Consider the following 24,037-nt stretch of genomic DNA (forward strand, 5'->3'; position numbering starts at 1 on the left):
AAAACAAAGAAATAATAATCCTAAATATTTCAGAATTTAATTCAAGTTTAATTTGGGGGAAAAATTTGACAAAAACGTTTTCTGTTTTCGAGCGATGGAGCAGCTGATTTCTGACGAACCCAAACAAAATCAATAACAACAGCAAGCAGCATTGCGTTTCAAGTGCATTATACAAAATGTTTAGAAGTGCTACTTTGTTATTATTGTTCCTGGCTATTTTAGTTTCACTGTCGGCCCAAACATCCAAGCCTTTAGTGTCTCCAAATAAGAATATTGCAGTCAAGAACAGCTACAGCCAATCCATCCGACACTTCCTAAAGGACTTGAAAAACATGGCTGGAGGTTTCATGGCAAACAGAATGGACAAGCTGCAACACAAACACCACCAGGCCAAAGAAAAAGTTAAAAACATGTTTCGTAAAATGTTGGCCTCCTTCAGGAGGAAATCCTAAAGTGAAGCACAGTGACACAATAAAATTAACACAAATAGAAAATTAATGCCTGTATTTATTCAAATAACTAATTACTATAAATTGGGAAAGTCAACGACGAAACGACAGGACTAACTCGCAGTGATTTGTGTGGGGAAACAAGTCGATTGGTGTGGCCTTTTTCAGCATGAAAGGTTCGCTCAACGTTTTGCGGCCTCGTATGCAAAGATCAACGAAATTGTTCATGGCCGGGCCGTCAGCTTGGCACGAAATGTAGACGAGGTTTCGGACACGTTCGTTGTTCCTCAACAGACTAATGATGCGCTTGTCTGCAATGTAGAAATTAATTGACTAAGAAAATTTGTTTAGATTATTCAAATGTTTTTTTATTACCGACTCCTCCGCGGGAAGGATTGACAATGACGGCGATATCCGGCGAAACTTCCAATTGCTCCATGATGTGTTTGAAAATTTTTTCCGCCCGACCAGCAATGAATTCCGCATTCTGAATTTGATTGTGGGCTGCGTTGAAACGGGCATCCTCGACAGCTGAACGGGACAGTTCAACGCCAATGACCCCACGACTGTGCCGGGCCACCATCAATCCTTGTGTGCCCGTCCCGCAGCAAAGATCCACGACCGTGGACATTCGTTGAGGGGCAAGTTGCAGGGCTACAGTGTCGTAGAGTAGACGGGCGGCTTCCGTGTTGATCTGGAAAAAAGATTCCGGCGAAATGCGGAATTCGTAGTCGCCGATTCTCTCGTAAATGTGCGACTGGCCATGCAGGAGGTTGAAAGGACATTGTTCGGCCGTGGCACGAGTGTGTCCAGAGGCTTGGTAATAGACGGAAACGATTTGTTTGCCCATAGGACTGGCCAGCAAATAATTCTTCATTCGTTCCATTTCAGAATGAATTTCTTCCTCTTCTAGATCCTGTGGATGAATCGTGACAATGACCATAAGTTCGAACTTGTGATTCGAGCGGACCAATACGCTCCTCCAGTTTCCACCACGCTGGAAGTGTTCGCACACTTTCCACTTTGACTCGTGCTGAATGTACTCCTGGACGACCCTTGTGAAATTAAATTTTACATTACAGAATTAAATTAAATTAATTGATCAATAAAATTTACCGGGCAACATCCGTGTGTGTTGGATGTGTGTTGAACAGATTATCGGCTTTGATGCACCGCAACGTTTGTCTCGAGGCTTTGCCGACGCACAAACCCACCACGACTCGACCAGACGAGTCGTAACGGATGTGAAAGTCGTTTTTATTCCTGTAGTGTAAGGTGACTGGCTGAAATTTAAATGAGATTTAGAAAATGCCATCAGGGAAGATTGACAAAGACTCACCGAAGGTAAAGTTTCCTTCAGCTGGCAGATTATGCCCTTGGAAGGGGAGTGGGGTTTCAGCCTCTGTGTCAATTTGGTCATGATTTCGAAATTCCTTTTATCCTTTATTTCCAACTGTTCAGCGTAAGGTATCTGTGTGACAGTAATTAAGAAATGATCAGTTTCATCAGTTTACATTGTAAAAGGTAGGGAAGACTCACCCTCCATAATGGGGTGACTGCATCGGCTAGTTCATCAAAATCACTTGTTTCATTTTGGAGTTGATTAATTGCGGAACTAGTCTCGTGATTTTTTATCAACTGTTCATCAACCCTGTAATGTTAATCAAACACGTCGATTTCCAGCAACAAAATTTGTAGTTTTGTAATTATTACCTTATTGTTCCTGTAGCTTCTTGATGAATAAACCTTTTAAGGGAAGCAACACGACGTACGTTTTTCCATAATTTCATGTACATTGCACAATTAAGGAATCAAAAACAAAACTTTTCAACAACTCATTGGCATCCACAACTTCACAAAATTCAGCATGGGATTGAAATGTCAGTCGTCTGCTTTCAAACGTAGTTCCAATTTCTGCCGCTTCACGTCCTTGTAATCGTCTGTGCCGCGTCAATTTAAATTGGTTCATTTCGACCGTGTAGATTAAAGTCGTTTCAAGAGAAATTTAACCAATAAAAATTCGATAAAACAAAAAGTCTTTGAACGCAGGATATTTTTAAATTAAGTAAATGCAGTAGGTCTTATGGTGCGAGCTGGCAACGTTTTAACAAAAACGGTATTTTAGAAAGTGAAAGACAAGAAAACAGATACACTCGACTCGAAACAAAGCTCGCATTAAAAATGGCTCGTTTTTGCTCAATATTAAGCGTAGGTATGTTAATTTTGACTGTATTTACATGTTCCACAATTTCCCAGACTGTGGACGAACGACTGCAACAATTTACCACCAGCTTTGTAAGAAAAAATCTTTGACCTACTGCTGTTTAGATTTATATTCATTCCCAATCTTGTCCTTTCCATCCAGATGCAATTCAAGAGAGTTGTAGAAACCAAGGTGACTAGACTAGAGACAAAGAACACTCAGCTGGAAGCTCTGATTGCGCAGAAAGACAAGCAATATGTAAGTTCTCATTAACTCGACAAGTGACAGATTCAACAGATGGTTTCATCATCTTTTCGTTTAAAACAGGAATTGCTGGCAGCCAAAGTGGCAGAGTTGGAACTTTCCCTTCAGAACGAGCAACCTCCTCTAACCAGCAACACCAGAACAGCTGTCATCCACACAGAGGAAGTCATCACCGTTACAAACGGTGAAAAAGATGGCCGTTGGGGACGTTTGGAAAGTTGTCCGACCGGTTCTCGGGCCGTGGGTTACCAGACTCAGAATAAATTCGAAGCCCTTTTCGAGGATGTCGACGAGACCGGATTGAACATGCTCGTCATATTCTGCGACGACCCACTCCAAACCAAAATCTCTTCTCCAGTTGGATTGTAAGTCAAATTATCATAGTTAATTTGTCTATTTTAAAACAAAGATTTAATTGAATATTGTTCTCAGTCTCGGCGATTGGCAACCCATCCGTGAATGCGCTGCAGGATCTTACATGAAAAGTTTCCGGATGAGAGTCAGTCCAGCCGGGCAAGTGTCTGACCGCAACACGACCGACAACACGGCCATCAACAACATGCGATTCATGTGCTCCAACGGCCGGGAACTCAGGAGCGAAGGAAACACTGGCGGAACTTGGGGCGAGTACAGCGCCGAGTGTCTGGACGGCATCTGCGGAATGGAGACTCGCTTCCGGCCGGATGGCGGACTCTTGGTGGACAACACGGCCCTTAATGACGTCCGTTTCACTTGCTGTACTCCGGATGACCTCGAGATAGTACTCACCGAATAGTGTACCAATTGTTTCCATGAGTCTGTGATGATTTTTATTAGATTTTTGTAACTAATTGACGTTGTTTTTATGACAATAAACCGAAATTTCAACATAGAATGTGTCAACTGTTCCATGTTAACTTTGCGCATGTTAGCAATGGCCTGACCTTGTACTATGATCTTCTCTCGAGTCGATTGTTGTCTGGGTTCATTGGATTCCTTTTTGTTTTTGTTTGGTTGTTGTTGTACATCACCGTCTGTGTTAGGAATATTCCATTCCAACAGACGACGACGAGATCAGGGCGCCGCACAACAACACCGGCGCACCTACGCGACTATTGCCTTGGGGGCCCCCGATAGGTGGCCCCAAATTCAGTCGTTGGTCCCCAAATTCAGTCGTTGTTTCCCTACCCCCCTATTGTTTATTCCCCCCCAATTTACTGTACAATATTCAGTGTGTTAAAATAGACGAGAGGTAAAAGACACGGTTTTGTTCGTGTCTAATTTATTCAACTTGGAAACTGTAAGTAAACGGCCCGACACGCCGAACATCCCTATTACATTTTCTACATGGTCCTTCGAACGGTTTTTAACCCAGTGCATAACCGTGTCCTCCCTCTCAAATCACTCAAATCAACTCACTCAAAACTCAAAATTGTGAAGCCGGTTGGGGCTACACAATTCTAGACCCCCCAAACGTTTATCTTTGTTTCTTTCTTTTGTTGTTGGGTGGTTAAAATCTGCCCAAACTAAAACTACTAAATTGTAAAAACAAAAAAGACGTAGAAAAGGGGGGAACCTATGCCCAAAAATTCCATTTTTTTTCTTTCGACTTTTTTGTGCCTTTCGTTGTCGGGCTAGCCTGAGGGGGCGGCCATTGAACACGCCGTCCCAACCTCTGGCCCATAGATCGGCCTGGGCTAAACTACTGGGATTTCGTCTCCTCTTTTCATTGCACGTGTGTCCTCCCGTATCCATTCTTCGCTTGCTGATGGTATCGAGTCAGAAATAATCTTTCTCTTTCTCTCAACATTCACAGAGGAGCCGAAAGGTCTCCAAAACAACCGCTAAATACAATTATTGAATGAATATTCTCTGTCCATCTGTCCTTCCTTAAAAAAAAAAAGAAAAAAAACCCTCTTACATAGGATCCCGAAACATCGGTGCATCCAAACGAAAAAAAAAAAAACTATTTCTCTCTCACGCTCACTGTAGTGGCACGCCGCAAGGGGCGCCACCAACAAAAAAAAAAAAAAAAATTATTTCTCGCTCACGCTCAGTGTAGTGGCACGCCGCAAGGGGCGCCACCAAAAAAAAAAAAACTTTATTTCCTCTCTCGCAAAGTGTAGTGGCACGCCGCAAGTGGCGCCACCAACAACAGAAAAAAACCAGATTCACTTAATTGAGTCATCCAGCCCGGATTTTTGCAGGAGCCTGGGTATTACCCTAGCTCCAAATTTAAATCGATTCTTTTTCAGATACATCCAAGGGATTTCAAACAAAGTGGAAACAAAAAACGGAAACTCATCCGTTCCACGAAACCCCAAGGAAAACAGGAAAAGGAAACGGGCAAATCAGTCGATAAGTGATCGAAAAAAAAAAAAAAATTAAATTAATTCTCTATTTCATCTCCTTTTCCCCAGTCAACAGCTCTTGAAGAGCTACACAACCAGGAAGAATGGTTCAGTCAATGAAAAACACAAGGTCAGCCACCAAAGGCCACATAACAAGAGCAATAACCCGGATCAACGGATTTGCAAATCAAGTAATGGCCCAAGAAGATGTTAAAGAACTAGAAACCTTAGAAACAAGATTGAAAAGTCTCTTCGAAAGCTACCAAAGCGCAACAAAAGAAATCAAGGAGAAATTAATAGCGACCAAGGCCGCGCAGGAGGAGATTGATGGGGATCTGGACACCTTTCTCCAAGTTCAAGATGAAGTGTCTGGAGCAAGATCAATCATCAAGCAGAAGAAGCAAGAATGGTTGGACGACGTGAAAGAAAAGCAAGAGGCAAAGAAAGAAGAGGACAGAGACAAACGATTGTTAGCGCTCTTCCAACAACAGGCAACAAGCCAAGCAGCAAATCAAGCGGCAAATCAAGCAGCAAATCAAGCAGCAAATCCAGCAACAAGTCAAGCACAGATGGCGCAAATTATTGCCCAAATCATGGCGGCCATTCCGGCACCTCCCGCGCCAGTAATCAACGTGACGGCAGCACCAGCCCCAGCTTCAGCCGTACAGTCGATACGATTGCCGCAGCGACAAATTAAGCACTTCAAAGGAGACGTACTGGAATGGACCCAATTCTGGGAATCCTTTAACGCAGCTGTCCACTCTTCATCTCTTTCAAACGTCCAAAAATTCGATTACCTCAAGGAATATCTTAAAGGTGAGGCGTACCTGTTGGTTAACAATCTTGAATTAACAGATGCGAATTACCAAGTCGCAATCGACGAACTGAAAAGGATGTACGGGAAGACGGACGTTCTAATCGACGCGCACATTGAGAAACTGGATGCCTTGCAGCCCGTAAAGGACGGGAACGACGTTCCAGCTCTGAGGAGCTTCCAGCTGAATCTCCAATCGCACATTAGCGCGTTGGAAACGTTAGGAGTCCCCACAAGTTCCTTTGGCGGACTCCTCGGAGCAAGATTAATCAAATTAATTCCTACCAGGCTCCAACAAGAATGGGCAAAATCGCCAACAAACAAATCAACGGACATCGAGATGGTCATCAAATTCATTGGAGATCAAATCGACGCGGCCGAAAGGTTCAACCGAATCAAAGGTGTGGAAAAGGAGAAATCGTCTCCAGCTCCTAAACAGCCCAAACCGGCAAATCCACAGCCGGCAACAGCATCACAATTGGCAGTAGGAGCCAAAGCAAGTCCAGCTCCTCAGGTTAAATCCGCCTTAAAAAATAAAAACGTTAAATTTAACCCAAGTTGGATTGTGTGCGAAAGGCCCTGCATCTTCTGCAGCCAAATTCACTGGCCGACAAAATGTCCGAAAGGGCTGACGGAAAGGAAAAAGATAATCTTTGATTTGAAAAGGTGCGTCAACTGTTTTGGAGACAAACACGCGCTGAAGGATTGCACATCCGCCCGGAACTGCAACAAGTGCGGAGGGAGGCACCACACCGCTCTCTGCGACAAAGGAGACGTCAGAGTCACCAATCCCACAACAGCAGCAATAATCGTGGCCAGCGATCCAACTTTGACAACCACAGCCTGTGCAAGCAGCTTTGGACAATTGATGCTGAAAACGGCAACAGTCATCATCAGCGGCCAAAACGGTAACGAAACAAGAGCGATTTTATTTGCAGACGACGGAAGTCATCGTTCTTGGGTGCTGAAATCACTCTCATCGCAACTTAACATGAAGACAGTAGCGGTGGAAAACATCAGCACAAGAGTGTTTAAGAAAAAGGAACCCAACAAGCCCGAAATGACAAAAAACGTCGAAATGCAAGTAAGGGGCACCTGGCAAGGCGCCCCAAAAGTTACACTAATGGCTTTAGAATCGGATCACATTTCAGATACCGGCCCGTACGTAGGATCCGAATTTGCAAACAGCCTCTGGATCCAAAACGAAAAATTGGCCGACGACAGATTCGAGATGGCACACACCGAAGATCAGCCAATTGGAATTTTAGTCGGAATGGACCAGATGTTCCAGATCATGTCGAATGAAGCCGCCATACAGAGTCCATGCGGATTGCGCGCGTTTCAAACGAAACTCGGAAGAATGATTGCTGGACCATCTCAAGAAGCAAAATCGAAGACAGGAACTCAAGTAATCCAAAATTTAATTTTAACATCAAGTTACCCGATTCCACAGATTACGTCAACATTCGCGACAAGTAGCCAAAAAAGAAAAATCCTTTCAACTCAAGCAAACAAAACTCCGATGGAAAAGGAGACTGGAACGGCCAGTCCCCAAACTACGCCAATAGGAGCGTCATTCTCAGATGCCCCAATCGGATCCAGCGGAGAAGAAGATAGTAAATGGTTTGAGAAGGAAGAACAAGTTGCTGCTAATTTCGACCTTTCTCTTTTCTGGAAAATAGAAAATTTTGCGAACCTTGAAGGCGCTGATGCAGTGGAATCGGATGATCGCTTCGATTTCTTTGACGAAAAAATAACGAGATGGCCAGATGGAAGATACTGTACACCGATCCCTTGGACAACTGACAAGTGGAGACTTCAGAAAAATCTCCCGTTGGCCACCGGAAGAGTGGAAAGCACAATAACAAGATTGAGAAAAAATCCAGGAGACTTGGTGAATTACCACGCAGAAATCCAAAAGCTCATCGACAGCAAATTCGTCGAGGAGGCGAACATGGACTACGAAGAACTTCACACCTATCTCCCACATCATCCGATCTTCAGAGGCGACAAATCAACGACGAAAATCAGACCCGTCTTTGACGGAGCAGCAAAAACGAAATTTGGACCAAGTCTGAACGACGTGTTGGAGACCGGACCAAATCTCAATCCCGATCTCCTATCAGTGCTATTACGCTTCAGAAAGTACGAGATTGCCTGGATCGCCGACATAGAAAAAGCCTTTCTAAACATCGCCCTGCAGCCGGAAGATGCTGAAGCAATCAGGTTTTTATGGCCCAGGGATCCAGCAGTGGCTGGATCGCCTCTTATTGCCTACAAGTGGAAGAGAGTGCCCTTTGGCCTTAGTTCTAGCCCCTTTCTCCTACGTGTTACAATTAACAAACATTTCAAATCACTAAAGTCTCGTTTTCCAGAAACTATTCAACAGCTGGAAGAAAGTTTGTACGTTGACGATTACCTCGGCGGAGCAAACAATTTATCAATCGCCAAGAAAAGAGTCGATGAGACGGACGAGATCTTTAGTGACGCCCAACTCAACATGAGAAGCTGGGCAACCAACAACGAAGACCTCAAACAACACCTGAAGGAGAAAGGACTGTCGAATCAAGTCGTAGGCCTACTCTCCCCAGCCTTGGACGGCCAACAGAAGGTGTTAGGAATCCGGTGGGACACCGGATCCGATTCGTTCAAATTCAACCCAGCATCCATCATCCAAGCAGTAGAAGAAGTGGGATCGGAAATCACCAAAAGAAAGATACTCAGTATCTCGGCAAGGATTTTTGATCCAATTGGATTTTTATCTCCCACTGTACTTTTATTGAAGATTATTTACCAGAAGCTCTGGGAAAAAGAGATAGGTTGGGACCAAGCAGCGCCAGCCGATATCCAAAAATCTTGGAAGATAGTGATGACTGGTCTCGCCGATTTCACCGAACTACAAATTCCACGATGGATCGGACTATCCGAAAAAGTCACTTCTCACGAAATTCACGTCTTCGGAGACGCTTCTGAAGCAGCGTATGGAGCCGTAGCCTACGCCCGACTCCAAAAAGGACAAGAAGATCCACTCATCATCCTACTGGCCAGCAAGACGAGAGTTGCACCTCTACCTAAGAAAAAAGTAACTTTACCGCGTTTAGAATTGCTGAGCTCACTTTTAGCCGTACGTTTAGGTGAAGTCGTAAAAAATGCAATGCAAGTCCAGTATTGGAGAACTTTCTACTGGTCAGACTCCTTGGTTGCACTAGGATGGATTAGAGGAGAGCCGAACAAATGGAAACCATTCGTCCGAAACCAAGTGGAGACGATACGAAAATTTTCACAACCCGAGTGGTGGAGACACTGTCCAGGTCTCCAAAATCCGGCCGATCTTGCCTCGCGGGGAGCGCCAGCGCCAACGCTGGTAACCTCAACTCTTTGGTGGAACGGCCCGATTTGGCTCAAAGGAGAAGAAACGGAATGGCCAGATTCTCCCAACGACCAAATTCCACAAACAATCCAGTCCGAAATGGAATCGGAAGCTAGGAGTACGACGGTCAGCACAACAGCAGCCATCGCAATTCCAACAGCCTCCGTCGACTGGAATCTCGACAAAATTTCCACCTGGAATCGACTGTTAAGACGTACAGCCTGGGTCTCACGATTCCTCAGCAGGAGTCAAAAGAAGCTCAGACCTCCCGGTCCAGAACGAATGGAGTCGATAAAGGCAATTGGACCAGATGGAAAAGGAAGTGGAAAAGTTATCCGGATTACAAGATTATCCAGAGAGGAGCTGGATGAAGCGGAACTAACGATCTACAGACAGCTCCAACGAGAGCGGTATCCTAAGGCGTTTGAATCGCTACAGTTAGACAACACAATCCAGCCCAAGGAGAAAATCGCTGCACTTTTTCCAATCTGGGACGCCAGAGACCGTCTCGTTCGAATCCATGGGAGAGTATCACTTGCCCTAAGAGATAGAAACATCGATCCCCCAATTTTGCTTCCTGCATCACATATAGTAATCACTTTCTTAATTACAGACAAACACGAGTCACTACTACATGCAGGAGCAAAAGTAACACTATCCGAGTTAAAAGAAAAATTCTGGATAGTTAAAGGACGACAGCAAGAACTAGCAGCCCCTCTTCCTTTAAACCGACTCAAACATGCGCAATCTTTTCACGTTACAGGAGTCGATTTCGCTGGACCACTGCTGTACAAACCAGCACAGCGAAGGAAGAAAAGGAAAGCTCCACCAAGCGTCCAGGATCCGACGCCAGCAGACGATCCAACTGAAGAGCGAATCGAGGAGCCACCCGCTGAAGGAGACGCTCCAATCGAAGCTCTAATCGTAGGCGAAGAGGATTCAGTCGAAGAAGATGTCGAAATCCAAGACATCTTAATAACAACAACTAAAGCTAAGAAAACGAACCATCTTAAAAGTTATGTTTGTCTTTTTACGTGTGCAGTCACTCGAGCGGTTCACTTGGAACTACTACCCGATATGACGGCGCGTTCCTTCTTACTAGCCTTTCGAAAATTCGCAGCTAGACGAGGACCCGTCTCAGTGATGTATTCGGACAACGCGCAAACGTTCCGATGTGTCGACCGATTCCTGAGAACTATTCACGCCGATCCCATCATTCAAGACTTTCTCGCGTCCAGAAAAACCCTTTGGATATTTTCCGCCAGCCTAGCGCCATGGTGGGGAGGATTCTGGGAACGGATGGTGAGGAGCGTCAAGGATCTGCTGCGACGCTCCAACGGTCGAGCCTGCCTTGACTACATGGAACTGGAAGCGAGTTTAGCAGAAATCGAGAGCGTAATCAACGCCCGCCCACTCAGCTATATTGGGGAAGGAGCTGACGATCCACTTCCGATAACTCCTAACCAATTTCTAAACAACAGACGTTCTACTCGTGCCGATCCGGAGCCAGCCGTTAACTTGCTGGATCCTACATCGACCAGCATCGTACTACAAGAGATGGACAAGAACAGGAGGGAATATGTCGCTGACATCTGTGCTAGATTCGTCGACGATTATCTACTCCAACTAGACAACTTCCACTCCAAAGGAAAATCCGGAAGGAAGATCCGCCTAGGAGAAGTCGTTGTTATCCACGACGAACACTCCAAACGACTCATGTGGTCTACCGGAGTAGTGAAGGAACTGATTCCAAGCCGCGACGGACTCATCCGTTCTGTCATGCTCAAGATTCCAAATGGTAATTTAATTAATAGAGCCATTCAATGTCTTCACCCTATAGAGCTGCGAGAAGATCTCGCCGAAGACGTCGAAATTGGAAATCCGGAACCGATCCAGGAGCCGGAAGAGGATCCAAATCCAACTCTGCCAGAACCAGAAATCGATCTCGCTATCGGAGACGCTATGCCAGCTCCCGAAGAACCGGAAGACGTCGTCGAAGATGTCGAGCCGGATGCTACGGGCTCTGGTGGGGAGTGTGTTAGGAATATTCCATTCCAACAGACGACGACGAGATCAGGGCGCCGCACAACAACACCGGCGCACCTACGCGACTATTGCCTTGGGGGCCCCCGATAGGTGGCCCCAAATTCAGTCGTTGGTCCCCAAATTCAGTCGTTGTTTCCCTACCCCCCTATTGTTTATTCCCCCCCAATTTACTGTACAATATTCAGTGTGTTAAAATAGACGAGAGGTAAAAGACACGGTTTTGTTCGTGTCTAATTTATTCAACTTGGAAACTGTAAGTAAACGGCCCGACACGCCGAACATCCCTATTACATTTTCTACAGTCTGAAGGGGACACATTCAGATCTCGATACTGTCGTAACATTCCTGGCTGTTCTTTTTCTCTTGGGAAAATATTCCGCCCTCCCTCGCATCCGTCCCGACTGAAAATGTCTCTTCCGTTGTCTTCTAGTGCGGATATCCAAACAACCGGAAATCGTCGGCATAGATTAGATTCAGGTCACTCAGCTGTTGGTGGCTGATCTTGTTAATAATGGATTATTTCCATAAAGACGAGGTTTTGGTGGAAGTCGTTTTTTATTTCTGTAGTGTAAGGTGACTGGTTGAAATTTAAATGAGATTTAGAATCTGCCATCAGGGAAAGTGATTGTTGCCAAAAACTCACCGAAGGTAAAGTTTCCTTCAGCTGGCAGATGATGCCCTTCAAAGGGGAGTGGGGTTTTCACCTCTCTGTCAGTTTGGTCATGATTTTCACTTGTTTCATTTTCAAATTGATAAATTTGGAGATGGCTCTCTTGATTGTCAACCTTTCATTAACCCTGTAATTGTAAACAAAACAACACGTCGATTTCCAGCAACAAAATTTGTAGTTTTGTAATTATTACCTTATTGTTCCTGTAGCTGCTTGATGAATAAACCTTTTAAGGGAAGCAACACGACGTACGTTTTTCATAATTTCACGTACATTGCGCAAGAAAGAATCAAAAACAAAACTTTTCAACAACTCTTTGGCATCCGCAACTTCACAAAATGACAAAATTCAGCATGGGATTAAATTGACAGTCGTCTGCTTTGAAATTGAAACGTAGTTCCGATTTCCACCGCTACACGTCATCGTAATCGGCTGTGCCGCGTCAATTTAAATTGGTTCATTTCGATCGTGTAGATTAAAGTCGTTTCAAGAGAAATTTAACCAACAAAAATTCCAGTAAAATACCAAATTGTTTCGATGGTTTTATTAGATTTTTTAAAAACTAATTGGCGTTGTTTTAAACAATAAATTGAAATTTCAAATGTAGACTGAGTCAACTGTTGCACGTTAACATTGCAAATCTTAGCAATCGCCTGATCTTCTGTACATAATGATCTTGTCTTTACTGCCGAGTTGAGAACGATTCGGTCGCAGTCTGAGTTCATAATTGGATTTGTTTATTGTCGTTTGCTTAATCTCAACGTGCAACTCGTGTTTGATTGAGCGCCCTACTCATTATGCATTGGTCCGACGTCCTTGAGTAGATCAGATTAGAATGGGAATTCGTTTTGAGATTGAACACGTTTTCAAAAAGACAGGCCGTTGATATGTAACTGAATAAGGGCCACGCCTTCAAGGGTTTCAAAGTCACGTAGAAGACGAATTCTGGTTAAAGTGTTGTAGTTGTTGCTCGACTCTTTTTTTGTCAGTGACTACAGCGAGTTACATTAACCCAGCGCAGGTTCAATGTCACCTTTGTCTATTGTCTGCCTTCACACACTATATAAGGGTTGGATAATAATATGTAATGGTTTAAAAAACAAACTCAAAATTATCCGCTCACGAGTAGATAGATTGTTGAAAAGGTCAAAATCTTTGGCATCGTCGGACAATGAATTACGCACACAAAACAGCCGTAAGCATAAAATAGGAGATTGATTTGTTTTTCTTTTTTGTATTACTATAGTGCGATATTATAGATGATACACAGTCGGGGTTAGATTATATTTCTCATAGCAGACAAATCAATAGAAAACAAAGATATTGATTGAAGATTTATCGAAGCGATTTTCTTTTGGTGTAATAGTGCGGATATCCGAACAACCGGAAATCGTCGGCAAACATTTGATTCAAATCACTCAGCTGTTGATGGCTAATCATTTTCATCGATTCCTTCCATAAAGACGACGTCGTTTTCGGCTTATTCGGCTGTCCAGCAAAGAGTCGACTTAGGTCTGTTTCGTTCAATTTGTCCAGCAGTAAATCGACGTCTTGGTTTAACGTTTCAAATTTCCCGATGAAATGGAATTTCATGTCACACGGATGGCAAAGGTCGACGACCGGTCGCCAATGGACGTCCAAGTGTCTCTTGGCGTCTTTCCACTCGTCGACGACGAAACGGACGAATTCGGGAAAAGTGACGTCGTGTCCCGTTTCCAGTGAAAGTTGATTGGGATTTTGACGATATTTGAGGACGATTTCTTTTCCGACCGTTTTCTGGTAGATTTCATTGTTCACGAGTCTGTCCCGGTAGGCCGAGACGAGCCTTTCGAACGGATGGCGAACGAAAATGAATTTGGTAAAATCGCCCAGTCCTTTCTTGATCGTGTCGTTCAAATTTTTGGCGTACAACTCTCGGATTTCTTTCTTTTCGTGGACGGCCGATTGCGAAATGGACGACAAGTCGTCCGTCTCCACCTTTCCCGATAGAATGATCATGAGTCGCTTCAAATTCGTGCTGGCCACCTGTATAATGGAAAAGTCTTTAATTATTTCGCCATACTTTGATGACATTGTCTTGATTGTGAATTTTACTTTGGGAACATCGCAGTACACGACCCGGTGTCGATCCTCAATGATGAACCTGACTTGAGTGGCCCCCACTTTTCGCCGTTGATGTTGGTTGGCCTTTGCCAATTTTTTCAAGTCTCGGCATTTCTCGTGTAACAATTTCTGCCTCTCCAATTGCTGGATTTTGGCATCAACCAATGCCGTTGTGGTCCTGCTGGGCGGCCAATCTATCGACACGTCATCGTTCAAACTGCTGGGCCGGTTGAGTAACAACACGATAAACACTGAGCACAAAAAGCAACAGAAAACAATTTGACGAAAACAAAATGCCGATAGGCCTACATCCGCCAACCTCGACAGCATTTGGTATTTCATTATGTGTTGTTGTTGTTGTGCAAATTGCTGTTGAACTGCCAAGCGAAACATCGGCTGGTCAACAACAACTCGACTCTCGAAATGTCCGTTCTTGCCAATGACGAGACAGCTGCAAGAAGCGAAAGAATTGAAATAAAAGTAAAGAAGAACAAGTTATCCCTGAAGCGATGAAGCCGATGAACTCTTAAATATATGCGTTGCAGGACAAACAGACTCTGCTAAAACGTGTCAGATCAAATCGAATGGACTTGCCCAGTCGATGGTCACCATCAAAATGGCACATTTCGTTCTCCATCACGTTGCGAGGGGGATCTCGTATAAACTGAATAGATTCAAACCCACGTTTGAAATGGTGAAGCACTATGGTGTTTTCAAGCAGCACAAATGAACACAATGACAATTTGAGTCAATAACTGGTCTGGTCCTGGGCTGATCCCATGTTCGCCACTGTTGATTCAAATTCGTCTGCTCTTTTCTGTTGGGTGGCCATCTCACGGCCAAATATGGCAAACACTTATGGCTGTAAAGGCCTGAAATTCATTGACGGTTGGACGGTTGGTCTCCATCTGCTCACTAGATTGTTGATGACAAGGTCGAGAACTTAAGCATCCTTAAACATCATCGGACAATTAATTACCCTTGGAGAGCATTCAACTTTTGATGGCTGATCTTGTTCATTAATTCTTCCCACAAAGTCGTCGTCTTCAATGCCGATACCCAACCTCTACATTTTTGCATTTCATCATGACGTTGAACTGCTAAGCGAAACGTGGCCGTGCTCTTGTCATGTGCCAATGACCGGACAAGGAGAACAAGAAGCCAAAAGAAAAAAGCCAAGAGAACAAGTTTTCCTTTATTAGCGAGCCGATGAACTCTTAAATATGCGGAGGACAAACTGCTGAAACTATACAATGTATCACGTATAAACACGCAACACACTTGCCATGTCGAATGGACCTTACAAAAGTCATGTCTCCCATTTATTGTGCACTGGGCTATACATATAACGTAGAAAGCGATTTAATTGTCATCAACCATCTGTCGCGGTCTTCAAATTAAAAAATACCCGGAATTCTTTCATCAATTTATACGTCCGAATTGGTAATTATTTAACTGCCCAATAGTTAATTTACAAGTCCAACACGCCAAATGCCATTTCCCTTGAAATGGAGGCCATCAGCGATAGACCTATAAAGTCAGCCATGAAATTATTTGACATTTCGTGTTTTTCTCCTTATTTATACATGAACAGGTGGATTGATTTATCATCAAAAGGAGCCATCACGAGATGGCGGGTGAGAAAACGCAATCGGATTTGGTTTCCCACCAGTCGGTTAAATCGGCGTATATTTTGCGCGGTCGAGTCGGGTCGTGCAGGGCGGCGCACAGGTGGCACATGCCCAGGTTCTTGTCCCGTTGGCTGTCCCGCACCTGAAAGTGAGGCTTCCACCAAAAGTACTCGTTGTACAGCGTGTCGTTCTTGTCCAGGAGGATCAAATAATCGGCCAGGGCTTTCATTGATTTGAATTTGGCGGCGTTGATGAAGGAATGCGGCGGTGCCAGTTTTTCGTGATCGTCGTGGAGGCCGAAAACGACGGGCAGAATCGGGCGGCGCATGTTGTCGAAAAATCTATTAGACGACACGTATGGATGAGTAAAATAGGAAATTGGGTATTATACAAGAGATGCGAAATAATTAAATGAAATACTTTTCAGTGACGTAATGGCGGCAGAGGGAATTCTCCAGGGCGAAATAGAATTTGTAATTTTTGGCCACCATGTCCCGGCACTCGTCGCTCGAATTGTCCTCGCCTAATTTCTTGCGACATTTGAAATTCCCGCATTTGCCGTACACGTCGATTGTCATGTATTTTTGCAGCTTTTTGACCATTTCGTTTCGACCGCTCACGACTGTGTGGCAGTTGGAGACGAACCAGGCGGCCATTTTCGTTTTTCCTTTGGCGTAATTGACTCTTGTGGGTTTGGACAGGTAGAATTCCATTTGATTTGGAGTGGGATGAAGGGGGACGTCTCCCGTTGGCGCAATGTAGCCGTAAGGGTAAATCATGTCCGAGTCCCATCGGTACGTCATGGTCCAGTTGAAGAAATTGGGCACACGACTGACGTTATTTCCACGCCAGGCCGATGATTCTAAAGTGAAGAAAACGTAGCGCTGGTGAGGCGAGCGACGCATTGGCAAATCCTTTGCCGTCCAGGTCCGTTGATGAAAGACGACAGCGTCATATTTCCGGACGCCGTACCGGTTGTCGGACGTTTCGCACTGCCAAACGGGACAGCCCCATTGGCGCAAGGCGTCCCGACCGAGTCCGACCCGGTAACTCTTTTGGCTGTAAAACTGAGCATCGAATCAATTTTTTAAAAAATGTTTAATCAAAACAAAAAAATTGGCTGGCGTTACCTTATTCCAGAAGAGGATCCTTTTGAATGGCGGGTCATCCTTGGCCAGCAGCGGCAGTCGATCCTTTGAATAATTCTCAATCAGGTGGTAGAGTTCGGGCTGCTGCGGTGTCCAGTAGTCGATGATGGATTGCTGATGTAGTTGATGATGTTGAATGGGGAACAATGGCAAGTCGTTTTGTCGAATGATCTGATCCGATGAGTAGAGCGTCCATTCCATGCACATGACGGCCAACATGAAGACGCAAGCGATCGCCCGACGGTTCACATTGAACATTTCTATAGACTAAATGATGGGGGAATAGATTTGAAAGAACGTGAAAGTGAAATGGAAGCAGTACACTGTGCGGCAGCTGTGCGACGGTCCTTTTGACGCAGAATGGCGACATGACAAAACGAATGGCAACGGATGCTATCGTTTTCTCAATGCATTCACCAACGATGCAATTATTATTATGCACGACTGTGTTGCTGTACAAGTAGAGGTTGCGGCAAGGTCGACATTTCTGATTCGCGCATTCGTCTCGCCCAGCAGCAGCAGCAGTCACACTCCTCCCACCAAATCAACCTTCACGTATGTACTTGATCATCCCGCTGCTGGCCAGCCAAAATCCTGATAACATCCGCATAATAGTCCTGCTGTAGAGGCAAGTGCAGCTGAGGTCGTTGACTACACGGCGACAAAAATAGCGACCCACCCACTGACATAATCATCAATTTAATGAGCAACTGGGCGAATTCGATTTCGTGATTGGACGAGGGGGGGCCCTGGACTGATGAACTTGATTTGCACGGCCACGCAACACATGACCATGGGCCAGCCACTAAAAAGAAAAAAAAAAAAAAGGCGAGATTGATTTTATCATTTTTGAAACTGGCTTCTAATTAATACGATTGAATATATAGACAATAATAATATTATACGGTGGATGTAAAAAGAGAGGCAAATGCTATAAACGATGATTCATTCCTTGTACTTTGATTGAGAAAATTCAAATCAAAGTTGTTATCAAATCTGTAATGCCCTATGGGCTAATTGAGCGAATATTATAACGATGGGCGAATTCGATTTCGTGATTGGACGACGAGGCTTTGGGCTTTGTGCTCCAACGACGATCAACTGGATTTGCAGGTGCGGCCCGAGGGCCAGCAGCCAGCCAACCCACAAAAAAAAAAGGAAATGCTGATTGCATAATAGACTCCAAGACTGGTTAATCAATCCGGTTATCAATAATTTATTTAGAAAATGATGTACGCGCGGGAACGGAATGTAGAAGGATTCAATGAGAGGCAATTGCTAAACGATCACGCCCATCTTTTTCAAAAGTGGCGCGCAGGACTCGGTAATGTTGGCGATTTGTTTCGGCGACAATTTCCTTTTCCAGCCGAACGCCACGGCGTCCGATTTGCGAACGGTGGAAAACGGATCCTTTTCGGCCGTTTGGTTATTCGACTGCGTGTGGGTGTCGAGAAAGGCCGTCGTGAGGTTCGTGACGGGCAGTTGGAGGAAGCGGAAGAGTTTCTCCGTCTCCAATTGGACGTTGACGGCCAAATCTTCAAATTTGAGCAGCAGGTAATCCCGGCCGGCCGTGAAATGTTTTTCCAGCAAGTCGAGATCTTCTTCGATGCGGCTACAGAGTCGGGCCGGTTCCCGGCAATTCCGATTGGCCATGCACCACTTCAATTTGGCCCTGGAGGCCATGGTGCCGCGAGGATCGCGGACCAGGTAAATAATTTTCCAACGGTCCGTCACGGGATCGCCTGCAAGAGCCGACGACGAATTGGTGGTGAAGGCGATGAGATCTTTGACCGACAATTCGACGGCCTTGATCAAATTGACGGGAAAAGAAGCGCAGAGCTGGGCCAGCATTTGCGGCTGGTGGCATAAAGACGGCCGCTTGTAATATTGGCACTCGTCGTAGATCCGCCGGTTGAGTTTCACGTGATTGGTCCCGTTGATGAACCGGATGTAGTCGTCGGGAAAGTGGCAGCGGAACAGAAAGGGGACGTGTTTGGCCATTGGCTCGAACGAATAGAAAACGCCGGGCGAACTGGCGATGAGTTCGCCCAGGAACGACGATCCCGACCGCCACGTCGACACGATCAAAATCCGCCTGCTGGTGCTGGATGATGTTGAATCCTTCGTTGTTGTGGTCGTTGCTGGTGTGGACGTGGGCACTGCCATCATCACCGCAACTTCTATCGATCAAAGCAAAATGAATGAAAGAATTGAAGACTATTGGTACTGTTGGTTACTATTTGCTATACCTGTTGGCTGCTGCTGCTGCTGGTGTCCATTTGAATTGGCCATGCGGATGAGTGCTTGTTGGAAGAGGAGAAAGATGAGGAAAACGAAGCCAACCAGGTACTTTCTGACGAGAGACGCCATCGACGCCATGATCGCTTACGATCTTCGATTTTGCCAATGATCTAGTGCTGCGCAGCAAGTCTGGTGGTGGTGAACGGCAGTGCTACATTGGCCGACACCGAGCTGCTGCGGCTCTGCTGCAGCCACAAGTCGCAACTACCGCCAATCAACTATTCTAGCAAATCTTGGCCACGATCATCGTTTCAAAGAGCAAGTCGCAACATTGGTTGCAATGCCATTCCCGCCCACCGCCCACCACCCACCCACCCAAAACTAAGCAGCGCAGAATTAGAAAACGACGAGCAGATCCAAAGAAAAGATAAACGGACGATGAGCTCAATGACTGGCCATGCCCTTGGGTCTCTGTGCACGACCGGTTCTGATTTGCATTGGCTGACAAAACAAATTGTTAAGGGCGTTGCTGCGCTTTTCTTGACGAGATCCATCGGCGACGAGCAATGTGCAATGTCAAACGCGAATAACCAAAACAACAACAAGAAAACCTCGAGGCACTATTGAGCGTGACCGTCGTCATCCACCTGTTGGGCGTGAAAACCGGATCGCGGTCCTTCAACTTGGTTACACATTCATTTTCGACTTGCACTTTGCTCAAGGTTTTTCAAGTTCAACTATTTTTGAATTTGATCGCTTTTACCCACAGACAAAAAAAGTTGTGAGGTACAAAAACCTTAAACCAAAAAACCGTCAAGAGAGCCAGAGAATAAGCTCAGGAATTATCATAGGTCTGTAGGCTCGATTCATTATATAATTAACACCACCAAATAGTCTAAAAATAAGAATAGAGATCAATGTTGTCCTATACCTTTCTTTCTGCCTGGGAAATACGGCCAGGCATCCACAGCAAGGAAAGCTCCAACCACAGAAAAGTTGAATACATCAGACGGGATAGTAGTCTGCAAAACGTCAATACAGCACCCACACTCGGATGGGTGTAGCTAGTACACGAGAACATCTTAACATTGGGGAAGAAGAGATCTGTAATTCAGACCGACATTGGCAGATCCCTCACATGAAACGGGTTGCTGTTGATCTAAATATAAAGTGAAAAATGGGTTACGGAAAATAGTTCAGCAGGAACAACAAGTAAGGAAAAGTTGAAAATGAGACAGCGGCTAAACCCTAATTTTTAATTTAAAGGTGGGGGGAGCAGAAAGTTCCCATGAACTACTGCACATATCTAGAGGGTCATAGGTTAATAAAGTTAATGAAAATCAATTTACTCAAGAGATTGTTGTTGGAACGCTGCTGGTTGTGACAGGTTAATACCAGCAACAGAACTGGCATATCTTGTGATTATACGATGGCTGGCTCCAAGCCTCAAAACTGCAAAAAAGAAAAGGTTACATGGTGATAATAACAAACTGCCATGCATCGACAGCCTGGGACTTGCCTGACAAATGCTATAGTCAGGAACATTTCCCAAATTTGGAACAGGTTTTTCCTCTATCCTCTACTAAATATGGAACTCTTTTATTCAAGCTCCCATAAGCATTGGCATTAACTTCTCAATTTTATTTATTACCTGCTAAAGAGCATGGAGTGTGGGGTAGAGCGATTCCAATTGTATTCGCAGTGCTCATTTTCGTGCAGCAACGTTTCCCATCAACAAGCGACATGGCAAAGCAGACGACACTAATCTCCAAATTTGCTATGCTTATTGCATAAGATTAAGATATCGATAGAAAGGATTTAAAAAATCGATTTCTTTCTCACTCGGAACCGGCAAAACAGATCAGAGCGATTCTACATCACTCGAAACCCAGCAGATAATTACTTGAAGGCAAATTTTGATCTAAATTAAATTAATAAGAAAACGTATATTTGCATCGATAATTAATTACACAGGTGGTTATTTATTTGCAGATTTCAATGGGCTCATTTGTGGAATTTGAATTTGATTGATCACACGAGTTGATTCAAGTTATTATAGTCAAAACTAGAGGTTTTTGCAAGGTGCTTGTGCAAATATTCCCGCACCAAACCCAATAATTTGAACATGGAAATCGTTGGCCAAGTGGCGCCGTGAATGTGGCAATTAATGCATTCATTTCATATTCAAATCGAAATGAAAGCGAAACCGGTTTCCAACCAAGAGACCTAACAAATAAACCGGACTAGATTGAGAAATACCCAAGGGCGCTAACCTTGACTAAACAAATGGGCAATCAACCGAAAAATAAATCTCGACATCATCATTATTTACTGCTGTTGCTGATTGTTGTTCATGTTGAATAATAAGGAATAAGTGATCCATCACCGGTTGAGCGGCATGTTATTACATATATAATCAACTCGTTTGTAACATTTTGGCTGGACTCTAACATTACGTGCGTGTTATAATTATAAAACAGTGGCTTGCGTTTTGTTATTAGTTGCAGGCAAATCTAAACGCTGTTCATGTTTGTCTTCTTGATAACTTGTTATTCGTTCACTCATTGTTTCGATCAGCAAGGCCATATCAGCTCTCGAATCGAGTGGCGATCCTTCGTACCCCGTTCGTTCGTTTACCCCGAGTCCAAGCGCGACCAACTCAAACAGCCTTCGCGGGGAAAATGGCAACAACGCCTCAACATCAGTTCAGTCCGTTCAGTCCACAGCCAGCCAAAGTCAATGGATGCATTTGCATATCATCAGCAGCAGCACAAGTTATGGACGCGGACGTCCAAACGAAAAACTCGTTTTCCACGCTGGCACTCTCATTCTGGCCCATTCTGCAGTCTGCCCGTGTGACGAGTCGCAAAATGAACGTGCGAAAAATGTGCTGCTGGCTGATGGCGGCCATCTTGGCGGCCACCGTTTTCCTGCTGCTGCTGAGCTGGACCCAATTCGACTACGGCGACTGGATTCCGCAACAGCAGCGGCTGTGGATGACGGCCAGCAGTAGCAGTCGCCAATCGCCACTGTCCCTTCTATTGCGACGGCGGCAGCAGCATCCCCGGCCCATCACATCATTGACGGAAGCGCCGGAAGTGCCGGAAGCGCCGGAAGGAGAAACAGAAGAAGAATCGGCTCAAGAACTCTTCCGCTACTTGCACTGGACCAACAGCCGGGCCTGCCGTTTGGCCGTCGACTTTGGTTTCGCCATTTGGACCAAAGGCAACATGTCGACGCCCGATGGCTACAAGGCCGTCTGCCTCGATCAGTTGATTGCGCCCGTCTACAACAATTGCCTCGTCTACTCGTTTGGCAGCATCAACAATAACGAGTGGACGTTCAACGAGGCCATGGCCAAGTTTGGCTGCCACGTTTATTCGTTCGATCCGTCCATGACCGGCGTCGACGACCACAACCGGACCGAGCTCATCCATTTTTACAATCTCGGCCTGGCCGCCCACGATGGACTGCATCCCATCAAAAAATGGAAGATGAAGACGGCCGACTCTATCTACCAGATGCTGGCCGACCAGCACGGCAACACGACGCTCATCGACGTCTTTAAAATGGACATTGAATACGCCGAGTGGGAGGTGCTGACGCAGATGCTGCAGTCCGGTTTCCTGGCCAGCAAAGTCAAGCAGTTGGCCGTCGAAATCCATTTCCCGGTCAACCTTCCGCTGCCCGTCTTCCGCCAACGCATCCGAATCATCCAGGACTTGGAGTCCAGCATCATCAGTCGCAATAAGAATCCAGCAGCAGATGAGGCTCATCCAGCTGCTGGTGGATTCGTCCGATTCAGTTCCAGGCCCAATCCCGTCCAGTTGACGTCCAAATTCACCGTGCTGGCCGGCACCAACCAAAGCGAGTACATGGCCCTGGAATTGTCCTGGTACAATTCCAGGTTCTATTACCAGCAGCAGGAGGAGTACGAGGGTGACGGCCAATCGGGCCGGGCTGCTGCTGCTGGCCCATTTTTCCCCTATTTCTAATTCTCCCGCGTCATCTATTCGATATATAGATCACTTACGTCTGTTATGGCTGTTATCATTTGTGACGATATTCTCACGACAAATTAAATTGGATCGATATTCACAAGATTAGACGTATATTGATATTTGGCTGGAGGGTCAACAATCATTAAATAGATTCCCGCATCAATTGTTACTACTATGTCTACAGATTATTGACACATGGAAATGAGGATTATTAGCGAGATGAATATTCAAGTTATTCTGTTTGGTGATGTCATCTATATTGGGTGTGGTGCAAGTTGAAACGACTAGGGTCACAGCAGCCATTGGATTGAATTGCAGTTGACAACGAATTAACCCAGTAACGATGTAGTGCGTCTCACGATCGATTTGTGCTACTATTCATAAACAGACGGCGGAAAGTGGTTGCGTAACTGTCGCAAAAGCGATAGGTCGACGACGAAGCCTTGCCACGGCCGCCGTACATGAGACGCAGAAGAGGCCGGATGGAATTCCATTTGGCCGGCTGGAATCCGCCCATCGGCAAATGGGCGTCGTAATATGAGGCGTCCAACATGTCCAACATGTCCAATGACGAGGCCTTTAATTGTTTGAGGTTGACGTTCCAGTTGAAACGATCGAGCCGCCGCAACCCAACGTCCGACACTTTGTAAACCATTTGATTATTAGCAGACATGGATGCTGCTGATGAGTTGGTCTGCCGCTGGCGACGATTTAGCCATTGGTGGATACTGAGCGTGATGAATTTCTGGTCGACGAACCAGTCGCCG

General features: G+C 45.2%; 5 protein-coding genes and 1 long non-coding RNA gene across 10 annotated transcripts; 2 read left to right on the forward strand and 4 right to left on the reverse strand.

The window, feature by feature from the left end:
• Positions 1-489: 489 nt before the first annotated feature.
• On the reverse strand, positions 490-2,454 carry LOC124198304 (tRNA (uracil(54)-C(5))-methyltransferase homolog). Its single transcript, XM_046594110.1, has 6 exons — positions 2,163-2,454; positions 1,989-2,100; positions 1,789-1,920; positions 1,566-1,732; positions 825-1,504; positions 490-760 (listed from the first exon to the last, which is right to left on the reverse strand). The coding sequence occupies exons 1-6, from the start codon at positions 2,243-2,245 to the stop codon at positions 543-545; spliced, it is 1,392 nt and encodes a 463-aa protein (XP_046450066.1). The 5' UTR covers positions 2,246-2,454; the 3' UTR covers positions 490-542.
• Positions 2,455-2,607: 153 nt separating this feature from the next.
• LOC124198306 (vitelline membrane outer layer protein 1 homolog) lies at positions 2,608-3,787 on the forward strand. The gene is made up of 4 exons (XM_046594111.1): positions 2,608-2,744; positions 2,815-2,910; positions 2,980-3,281; positions 3,349-3,787. The coding sequence occupies exons 1-4, from the start codon at positions 2,631-2,633 to the stop codon at positions 3,689-3,691; spliced, it is 855 nt and encodes a 284-aa protein (XP_046450067.1). The 5' UTR covers positions 2,608-2,630; the 3' UTR covers positions 3,692-3,787.
• Positions 3,788-5,440: 1,653 nt separating this feature from the next.
• Positions 5,441-11,783, forward strand: LOC124197673. Its single transcript, XM_046593205.1, has 6 exons — positions 5,441-7,468; positions 7,592-7,676; positions 7,947-10,358; positions 10,473-11,228; positions 11,271-11,456; positions 11,779-11,783. The coding sequence occupies exons 1-6, from the start codon at positions 5,441-5,443 to the stop codon at positions 11,781-11,783; spliced, it is 5,472 nt and encodes a 1,823-aa protein (XP_046449161.1).
• Positions 11,784-11,789: 6 nt separating this feature from the next.
• On the reverse strand, positions 11,790-12,480 carry LOC124198307. The gene is made up of 3 exons (XR_006876546.1): positions 12,340-12,480; positions 12,120-12,273; positions 11,790-12,053 (listed from the first exon to the last, which is right to left on the reverse strand). It is a non-coding gene; the product is annotated as an uncharacterized LOC124198307 (long non-coding RNA).
• An 884-nt stretch (positions 12,481-13,364) lies between these two features.
• LOC124197682 (carbohydrate sulfotransferase 11-like) lies at positions 13,365-15,055 on the reverse strand. Its single transcript, XM_046593215.1, has 2 exons — positions 14,241-15,055; positions 13,365-14,171 (listed from the first exon to the last, which is right to left on the reverse strand). The coding sequence occupies exons 1-2, from the start codon at positions 14,640-14,642 to the stop codon at positions 13,482-13,484; spliced, it is 1,092 nt and encodes a 363-aa protein (XP_046449171.1). The 5' UTR covers positions 14,643-15,055; the 3' UTR covers positions 13,365-13,481.
• Positions 15,056-15,426: 371 nt separating this feature from the next.
• Positions 15,427-21,032, reverse strand: LOC124197460 (alpha-(1,3)-fucosyltransferase C-like). Of its 5 annotated transcripts, none has more exons than XM_046592947.1 (6): positions 20,921-21,032; positions 20,619-20,721; positions 20,201-20,428; positions 17,011-17,833; positions 16,301-16,939; positions 15,427-16,221 (listed from the first exon to the last, which is right to left on the reverse strand). In XM_046592947.1, exons 4-6 carry the CDS (start codon positions 17,046-17,048, stop codon positions 15,873-15,875), a joined length of 1,026 nt encoding a protein of 341 aa, XP_046448903.1. In that variant the 5' UTR covers positions 17,049-17,833; positions 20,201-20,428; positions 20,619-20,721; positions 20,921-21,032; the 3' UTR covers positions 15,427-15,872. The 5 variants fall into 5 exon arrangements, with proteins under 5 accessions (XP_046448903.1, XP_046448898.1, XP_046448899.1 ...); XM_046592942.1 differs by having other exon boundaries at positions 16,301-16,947; positions 20,921-21,004; XM_046592943.1 differs by lacking the exon at positions 20,921-21,032 and having other exon boundaries at positions 16,301-16,947; positions 17,011-17,288; positions 20,619-20,846.
• Positions 21,033-24,037: the final 3,005 nt, after the last annotated feature.

This window comes from Daphnia pulex, chromosome 7, assembly GCF_021134715.1.
Source record: "Daphnia pulex isolate KAP4 chromosome 7, ASM2113471v1".
NCBI classification, from domain to species: Eukaryota; Metazoa; Arthropoda; class Branchiopoda; order Diplostraca; family Daphniidae; genus Daphnia; species Daphnia pulex.